This window comes from Ichthyophthirius multifiliis (genome assembly GCF_000220395.1).
Source record: "Ichthyophthirius multifiliis unplaced genomic scaffold scaff_1120509250972, whole genome shotgun sequence".
NCBI classification, from domain to species: domain Eukaryota; phylum Ciliophora; class Oligohymenophorea; order Hymenostomatida; genus Ichthyophthirius; species Ichthyophthirius multifiliis.
Genome location: NW_004086325.1, coordinates 17,486 through 27,401, shown reverse-complemented (window position 1 = coordinate 27,401; position 9,916 = coordinate 17,486). Strand labels below are relative to the sequence as shown.

General features: G+C 13.8%; 1 protein-coding gene across 1 annotated transcript, besides 18 other annotated features; it reads left to right on the top strand. All coding sequences in view use genetic code 6, as the record gives it.

Annotated features, from left to right (window-relative positions):
* Positions 1-45: 45 nt before the first annotated feature.
* Positions 46-89: a microsatellite.
* A 1,381-nt stretch (positions 90-1,470) lies between these two features.
* Positions 1,471-1,529: a microsatellite.
* Positions 1,487-1,526: a microsatellite.
* A 96-nt stretch (positions 1,530-1,625) lies between the features above and the next one.
* Positions 1,626-1,663: a microsatellite.
* Positions 1,664-1,713: 50 nt separating this feature from the next.
* Positions 1,714-1,789: a microsatellite.
* Positions 1,716-1,775: a microsatellite.
* Positions 1,729-1,789: a microsatellite.
* A 210-nt stretch (positions 1,790-1,999) lies between these two features.
* Positions 2,000-2,052: a microsatellite.
* Positions 2,010-2,055: a microsatellite.
* Positions 2,056-3,099: 1,044 nt separating this feature from the next.
* Positions 3,100-3,170: a microsatellite.
* Positions 3,171-3,701: 531 nt separating this feature from the next.
* Positions 3,702-3,746: a microsatellite.
* A 742-nt stretch (positions 3,747-4,488) lies between these two features.
* Positions 4,489-4,533: a microsatellite.
* Positions 4,534-4,682: 149 nt separating this feature from the next.
* Positions 4,683-4,721: a microsatellite.
* Positions 4,722-5,269: 548 nt separating this feature from the next.
* Positions 5,270-5,315: a microsatellite.
* A 2,261-nt stretch (positions 5,316-7,576) lies between these two features.
* Positions 7,577-7,630: a microsatellite.
* Positions 7,624-7,661: a microsatellite.
* A 42-nt stretch (positions 7,662-7,703) lies between these two features.
* Positions 7,704-7,742: a microsatellite.
* Positions 7,743-7,767: 25 nt separating this feature from the next.
* Positions 7,768-9,133, top strand: IMG5_122180 (hypothetical protein; the record flags this gene model as incomplete). Its single annotated transcript, XM_004032400.1, has 2 exons — positions 7,768-8,178; positions 8,237-9,133. 2 exons carry the CDS (start codon positions 7,768-7,770, stop codon positions 9,131-9,133), a joined length of 1,308 nt encoding a protein of 435 aa, XP_004032448.1.
* Positions 8,198-8,231: a microsatellite.
* Positions 9,134-9,916: the final 783 nt, after the last annotated feature.

Sequence of the window (9,916 nt, the reverse complement as noted above, 5' to 3'; positions counted from 1 at the left end):
TATAAAAATAATTTACATATATAAAATAAAATTACAGATTTTTTTTATTTTTTTTCATTATTATATTTATTTATCATTTTTAATATTTTCATTCATTTGCTTATTACCTTCTTCAAAACTAAGTGTTATATTAATATTTTAATTAGTTTATGGAACTTTATACTATCTATTTTCATATAAATTTTCCCATCTATTTAAAGAACAATAGCCATCCATTATTACAATTTTAAATTCTAATTAAGTTCCTTGTTCAAACTATATAAAATTCTATGTTTCCCATATAGGATAATAATTTTGGTTTGTTTATAATTATAAACCTGCTATTTCTATCCAGTTTCCTAATTAATGATGATTACCTACTATATAGACACTTTAACCCATATTAGTATGAGTTTTTACTTAGAATTTTATTTTTATCATGTATTTATATTTAATTTAATTTTAATTTATATTAAAAAATAATATAAGTAAAAATTTTTTAATAAAAATAAAATAAAGAAATATCATGTTATATAAATAATAAAATTATTATTTATAATCTATATTTTATAGTTATATAAGTTATATATTTTATTTAACAAATAATTTTAAAAATTATAATTAAATTTAATTTTTTATAATAGGTTTATTATAATAATATATTACTTAATAAAAGAATATTAATTTTCTTTCTATAAATATTTTATTTATATTTAATTTAAATATATATTAATTATATTACACTGCTAATAAAAATATTCAATTTTAAATTAATTATTAATATTAAAAGATTCACTTATTTACTAATTTAAGCAAGTAATTATTTTTAAGTTTTATTTATTATAAAACCGATAATTCATCTTAAACATCAGTATATTGTTTATTCTTTAAAAAATTAAATCGTTTTATTATTTAGTTTTGTTTATTGTAAATATAGTTGTATAAATTTATTATAAAACTGTTATTAAGCATTTACAATTTATTTTCTATTCAAATGTTAATAATTAATTATATAGATATGAAATAGTATACTATATTTAATCAAATATATTTTGTTTATTTTACTTAACATATCGACTAAAGTTAATATTAAATAATTAATTCCAAAGGAAAAATAATTAATGAAAAATAAAAAAATATCAAAAAAATTATTATTATATATAATTAAAAATAGTAAATTATTTTATAAAGAAATAAGAATTTAATAGAATAAAATTATATATAATGAACATAATAAATACTTTTTATGCGTATAAAGATTATTTAAAAGATTTTAGAGTTAATATTAAATAAAATAATGACTTATGTTTTATATTATATAATGATATATTTTATAATATTTGATAAAATTCATTGAATTAAAAATTATATAAATTTTTTTTTATAAAATAATCTTATTTATTAGAAAAAAATATAATATAATATAATATAGATTAAAAAATTATTGTAAAAATAAAATGGACATAAACAGCAAAAGAGTTATAGAATTGAATATTTATATAAAAAAATATATATATATATATATATTATAAATATATAATATATATTTAAATTTGTAATATAAATAATATTTAAATAATTTTTTTTTTTAATATATATAGTAATATTTATAATTTTTAACTTTTTTTTATAATATTTTTTCTATTTTTTATTTTCTATAAAAATTTTATTTTATATATAAATTAAATATTTTGAATTTTTTTTTATTTTATTTATTATTAATACAAAAATACTAATATTTTTTTGATATTTTTAATATTTTTTTTAAATATTTTTTTTATTTTTTCTAATTATTTATTTTAAATTTTTTAATTATAATATATCTATTTAAATTTAATTAATTTGTTTAAAACTATTATATTTTATATTTAATTTCATAATTTTTATATAATATTTATTTAATTTATATAAAAATAAAATTTTATTTACAATATTTTTGCTATTTATTTTCAATTATTTTTTTGAAGAAATAAAAACAAGACTAAATTTTAAATTTAATATTTTTAATCTAAAATAATAAATTTATATATTTATATTTATATAATTATAATAATATTATATTATATAATTTATTAAATATGCAATAAAATAAGTTGTTTAAAGTATAATGTATATAGATTATATAAAATTAAAATAATATAGAATAAAATATATGTAAAATCTCAATTTTCGAATAATAATTTATTGTAAATATTTATATTTTTTATAAATAAAATATTACTTTATATTAGGTTAAAAGTTTTTAAAAATAATTATTAATATAAATTTCGAACTTAGACTAAAATGGATTATTTAACATGCCACATAAATAAAAAAAGGATTTATATTATTTTAAATCAAATCATATAAACAAAATAAATTATTAGAATTCATATTTATTGAAAATGATTAAAATAATTAAAAAATAATTTAATATTTATCCTAAAAAATTATTTAATTAGATTTCGAAAACATATATTCTATTCAAAATATAATTGGAAGAGGAAGCTTTTCTTAAGTTTATAAAATAATTATAGATTATTTATTAAAAAAATAATATGTATTAGGTATTTAGAATTAAAGAGAATAACTCGGAAAATGAGTATGCTGCAAAAATTATTTATAAAGAACATCTATTGAATAATTCACATGGATATGTATTATATAATTTATTAATCTACTTAATTTAAAATAAAGTAAATGCTATTTAATGAAATAATTATTATGTAAAAATTAAAAGGCTAAAAAAATATTATATAGTTACTAGAAGTATTCGAAACCGACTAAACATATGTATTTATACTTTCTTATTTATAAGGCTAATCTTTAAAAGAAGAAATAAAAAAAAGAAAAAAAGACGAGTAATTTACTCTTTGCTTTATGAAAACAATACTTTAAACTTTGACTATTTTAAACAAATTCAATATATCACATAGAGATATAAAACCTGATAACATATTCTATACAAATTAAAATTAGTTTATTTTGATAGATTTCGGTTTATCAACATTTACTAACGTGGAGAATTTTTTATATTACAGATGCGGAACTCCAGGTTATATAGCACCAGAAATATTAAATTTAAAAGTTATGAAAAAATACTCTTCTTAATGCGATATTTTTAGTTTAGGCGTTATTTTCTATAATTTGTATATAGTATATAATTTTTTATATATATATTAATTGTTTATTATTTATTATATTTTATATATTGAAAATTGTAGATTAACCTCAAAGTTACTTTTTAAAGGAAGGATTTATGATGAAACTTTATATTTAAATAAATAATGCAATATTGATTATAATTTTTCAGAAATAAAAAATAAATACAGTATAAATTTTTTTTTTATAATTAATTTTATATTAAATCAAAAATTTAATTTATTAATCCTTAATTATTTTTAAAAAAAAATTATATAAAATTATTATATTTTTTAAATTAAGACTATATAAAAGGTAAAGATTTATTAATTTAATTACTTTAAAAAGATCCGGAAAAAAGAATAACACCCGAATAAGCTTTAAATCATGAATATTTGCAAGGAGAATATTAAGAAGTTTAAATAGATGATGATTATGAAATAAATTAAATTTAAAATAAAATATAAATTTTTAATAATAAAAGTTAACTAATTAATATAAAAAATATTAAAAATCTTATTATAAAAAAATGAATTTTAAAGATTATATATATATATTTTAAAGATAATAGATGTAAGGATTACTAAAAACTTTAAAAATAAATATATATATATATATATATATATATCTATATAAATATATATATAATAAAAAATAATTAAATTAATATAACAATTTTTTTTTTAAAGAATAATATTTATTTTAATTTAAATATTTTTATATATTTATTAATACTAAAAGACTAAAAGAATATAAATTTTATAAATGTCACGTTTTATTCCTCCAAGATCTGTTTCTAATACAATTAATAAATACGATAATTAATTAAACTATTAAAATTTTTTTTTAGAGCAAGAAAACAATAATATTATATAAAATTAAGGCTATCCCATTAATTCTCAAAATATATAGTAAAGCAAATAGCCAGTTATAAATAGATATATAAAAAACAATCACGCAAATATATAATAACCTCTACATGATTAACCTAATATAGAATATGTTCCATATTTAAGAAAAGAAATATATTATGAATAATAGTAGGATTAAAAATATATTCCTAAAGAAAAATCAGTTATTGATTATTATGTTTTAGAACATTAAACATATTATCAACCTAAAGATTTTTATGATACATATATAGATTATGTTCCTGTATAAAGATATAAAGAAAGAATAGAGTAATTAAAATAATATATATTAGTTTATATTTACATACTCTGCTTATTATAAATAAATATAATATTAGGTATTTTCCTGTTATAACAAGTAAAGAAGTTTTTAAAAAAAATGAAAGATAAATAAATGCAGAAAAAAAAAAATATCTATAACACAAATAATTTAAATTGATAACTTTTTGTTATTATTAGTTAATATAAATTTATTAAAATATATATATATATATATATATATATATATATATATATATATATAGAAATCAATTTATTTTTTAAAAAAATAATGAAAAATTTCATAAAAATATAAATTTTTTTAATTTAAAAAAAAAAGAATATAAATACTTTATTTAAAAAATAAATTTATTTAGGCAAGTGTATTTAGTTCTAATCGTTGTATTTATATACATATTATATGATTAATAAATATATTATATTTTTAATAAAAAGAATAAAAAATTATAATGATTAGAAAAATTAAATAACAGTTTTAAAATAAAAAATTATTATTATTATATGTTTTTGTTATAATTAATTTTTCCTATCATTTATTCGAGAATTATTAAATAATTGCTTATTCAAGTTATTTTTATACTTCATCTTCATCTTTATTATTATTTTTATTATCATATTAGCTAATTATAAAAAAAAACATATGACTATAATTAATTTATATTAAATATAAATACTTTGAATGACTTCTATTTCTATATTATTTATTCTTGTCTTGATTTGAATAGCTTCTTTCTTTTTCAAATATTTTATTATTTTGCTTTTTATAATTATCATATCTATTTTTACTTCTTTTTAATATCCATCTCTGTTTAAACGCATGTCTCTGCTCGAACTTCTTGATGAAGAAAGTTTTTTTATATTATCTCTATATTATATATATAAATATTTTTAATAATAATAATAAAAAAAAATAGTAGAAATAAACTTTGAATTTGTTCTTGTTCTTGATTTTGTTCTCCTACGTTCTTCTTTATATTTACTATTATTATTATTATTATTATTATTATTATTGCTGTTATTATTATTGTAATTTTAGGGTGATCTTCTATAAGGTGATCTTGAATTTCTTCTATATTATTATTTTTATTGTTAATAATTATTATTTGCATTTTATTAAATCCTTAATTATAATGATATCTGTTGTTATTGCTAATTATATTTGGTGATTTGCTTCTATATTTTCTATTATCATAATTACCTCTGTTTGTATTATGATAATAATTTCTCTGGTTAGGATAATAACTTCCCCCTCTATTATTATTATTATTATTGTTTTTATAAGCCCTAGATTTACTTGAGGAGTTTGACCTTTTTTTTTTAGAAAAAAGAAAAAAAAGTAAAATAAATATATTATTATTATTAATAGTTGATACATTTATTCGTATTTTTTTTAATTAATTCTTTATTTTTACTGCGATTATGATGAAGATGATCTACTTCTTTTTTATTTTGGTTTATATTATGAAGAAGTATTTTATTATTTTTTCTTATTTAAATCTTCGTTATTTTTTGTTATGTCTGAAAGTTTATTCTTTTAATTTTCTACTATTTTTTTTTTATAAAGTTTCTAATTTTATATAATTAATATTATATGTTTATTTTAAATATTTAAATTTATTCATATCAATTAAACATTTTATAAATTATTTGTATTTAAAAATTATACAGGTCTTTTCTTTTTCTTTTGAAGGTGATTTTGATAAAATATCTTCAAATGCGCCTAGAGTACGATATTTTTTTAATAAAATATCTAAAGTTGGATCTGACTTGCATAATTAACAATCTCTTAATAATTTTAGACATTCTTTACAATTTTCTAATATATGAACTTCTTCTTCTATTATTTAATCGTTGGACTTTTGCTTTATAATTTATTAAAATATATGTTTTATTAGTTAATATTTTTTTTTTAAATACCATTTATATCTAATATCTTTTATTTTATTTTCTTTTTGATTTCTTTTTATATTTTTTTAATAATTTAATTTTTTTTATTTTTTTTTATAAAAAATAAAAAATACAAAATAATAATATAATTAATTTTATACAAATATAGAAAAAATTTTTTTTTTAGTAAATACAATTGATTTTTCGAATATATAGATTATTTAAAAAATTTATTAAAAATACTAATTTCATATATCTCTCAAAAATATAAATTTAAATAAGAAAACAATATTTTAATTAACAAATGATTTTAATGTTTATTTGTAAATATTGTTAATTGATAACTTAAAGAATAAAATTTGATAAATATTAATAAAAATATAATTAAACAATTTAACTATATTATATACACAATTTTTATTATTAAAATAATTAAATAAAACTAAAAATAAAAAAATTAATACAATTATTATATTACTAAAGATTTTATAAATTCTTTAGTTTTGTTTGTACAAAATAAAATTGATTATTATTTATTCACATTTTATTTAATTTACTGTAATTTTATTTTTCAAAAAATTAATAGTGACTAAAATATATATTGGTTTAGCTTTATTATAAATAGAGTTTTAATACATTTAATACATAAAAAATAAAAAATAGAATCTTTATAAAAAATTAATATAAATCAAATATTAAATAATTAGAATTCATTTAAAATTTTTATATTAAACTTTTTTTGTGTATTTTTTAATTTTGATTTTAGTATTTTTAATTTTAAATAAATATTCTTAATTTAACTTTAGGATTTTTATTTATATAATAACAAAAATTGAATAAATATGATTTTATTAATAATAAATTTGTCCATTATAAATTTTAGTTATTTACTAACATTTATATTACTAATATTTTGAAATGCTTTCAAAGGATGTATTAGAATTTTCAATTGTTTAAAATTATACATATTTCAAAAATAAAAGAATATATATAAATGAGGTTCAGCATTTATTTTATATACAAATAAGTTAATTTAATTAAAATTATATATTTTTTAATAATAAATATCTATATTTAATATTTAAATTGATTTTTGTTTAGTTAGTTTTATTTTTTTATTATTTATATCATTTTTAATAGAATTGAATAAAATATTTAAAAAGTTAATATTAAAATAAAAATTTATTTATTTATAATAAATTTAACTATATTAATAAATTGATAATTTATTTATAAATATTATCACACTTTTATAAATTAAATAAAATATAATAATATTTTGTTTAATTTTTTGTTATCTATAATAAGTATATAAATTTTTTTTTTTCATTAAATGTTAAAGTAACAAAAAAAATATTTATATGTAATATGTAATAAAAAATTTATTAATTATATTTTGAAAAATAATAAATATAAATTATAAAATAAAAAATTAAAATAATATAAAATATATATATATATATATATATATATATATATCTATATTATTATTTTTTACTATAAAATTATTAAAAAGGTATTATTATTTATAAAATAATATATTTTATATATAAATATATTTTTTATTATTTTTAATTAACAAATCCATTTTATGAATACAAACATTTTTTAATTAGATTAATTTCCTTTAATTCCTTATTCAGCATTTTTATATTTTCCAACATGTTATTTATATTTAAAATAAGAATTATAAAATATTTTTTTTTTAATAATAATAGATAAAGATTAAAAAATTGGAAATGAAAAGAATGCTATTCGTTATATTTTTGAAGGACATATTAATTTAGATTATTTTGAAATAGAATAATTAAGCATTTTGAACAATGAAATAAATAAATAAAATATTTGTTTAATGGACTGGTGGACCGAATCAAGAAAATTACGATTTTTATATGCTAATTAATTTAATATTAAAAACACTATATCATATATGTAATTACATTAACAATGGCGAATTCAAAATATTCCTCCTTAATTGAATGATGATACCTATCAAATATTAGTATAATAAAATTCTAAATAAAAAATAATTTAAAAAAATATTTAAAACAATAAATTAGTAAAGTGGATTATTTTATGTTCATGGAAGAGACATGAAATTTCGACCAATAATAGTTTTAAATATCTAAAGATTCGATTTAAAGAATATAAAAATAAATTAAATATTAGATAGTATGACATACTTTTTCGAATTCATTATAAAAAACTTACTTTTATAAGGATAAGTAAAACAAAAAAACAATGTCTGGATCTTTATTATTTAATAGATCGAGAACTGGATTGTGATTATAGATTTGAAATCTATTGGACTTAATAGTTTGGTTTTGTATTTAAAATAAATCATGTAATATTTATCTTAAAATTACAGAAGTAGATTGTTTGCGTCTTATGTTGTTAACTCTCCTTCATCGATTTATTTTCCTTATTAAATTGTTAAGAGTTTTTTACATGAAAATACAATAAATAAAATAAGATTTTATAATAATAATTTGCCTACACCTTTGTTTGAGCACTCTAATCCTTCATAAATTGAAACTACTTATGGTGGAAAAGCAGAACCTTTAATTAATAATTTTTGGTTTTTTTTTTTTTTTATAATATTATTTACTTAAGGACTTTGTTTGATTTTTTTAATTTATTTTAGGCCTCCGAGAATTATTAGTAATTAATATTAAGAAAATAATATAATAACAGAAGAAGAATATTACAATTAATATTAAAATAATAAACTTGAATAAAATATTATTTTGAAAGATATTATTGATAAATTTTAAGAAAAAAATATTTAAGTTGATTACTAGAAAAATTAAATAGAAAACTAAGAAGTATAAGAAAATAAAAAGGATAATTAGTAATAAAAAACGTAATCTTAATTCTAAGAAGTATTTCAATAAAATAATTCAGAATTAAATGAAGGTAATATTTATTTATTTTTTTAAAATAAGTATTAATAATGATGATATATATAAAAAAAGTAAAAACTAATTTTTAATTTAATTTTTCGAATGAACCTGAAATTCCTTAAAAAGTACAAAATAAAAATTAAGTAAATGAAATTTTAGCCTTTAGTAATTAAAAAAACTATAATCCAAATTATTTTTTTATTAGATCATAAAGGTTTTACTAAAAAAATTAAGAATCTATAAAAAATTAAAATTAATGAATTATATATATAAATACATTTAATATAAGAAACTTTTATAAAATAAAAAATAATATTTAACTTTATTTTTAGATAAAAATAAATATATACTTGTTTTTATAATTAAACATAAATATTCAATTATTTTTATCCTGTATATATTTCTAATATGTTTTCACCTAAAAAAATCTATCTTAAATATTTAAAATATTAATATGATTCAAATCAATTAATGATTATTGAATTTCTTAATATTTATCATATTCATTAACATAAACTAAAAACTCTTTTTCATTTCCAAAATAAACTTAACAAATGTAATCTGAATTAAAATATTATTTAATTAATTATTATCTAATATTATCATTTTCTTCAGATTCGCAATTCAATAATTTTACATGAAATACTTATATTTTTTCATTTTTATTTTGATAAGAAATATTAAATGTTTATTATAAAAGTGGCATAAAAACTCTGTTCTGAAAAAAGCTTTATAATTCTTATTTATCAATATTTAAAATCTCCAAGCATTTAAAAAATATATAACCTGTCATTAACGCATCATAAGAAGCTACATGGGATTTATTTTGATTTTACA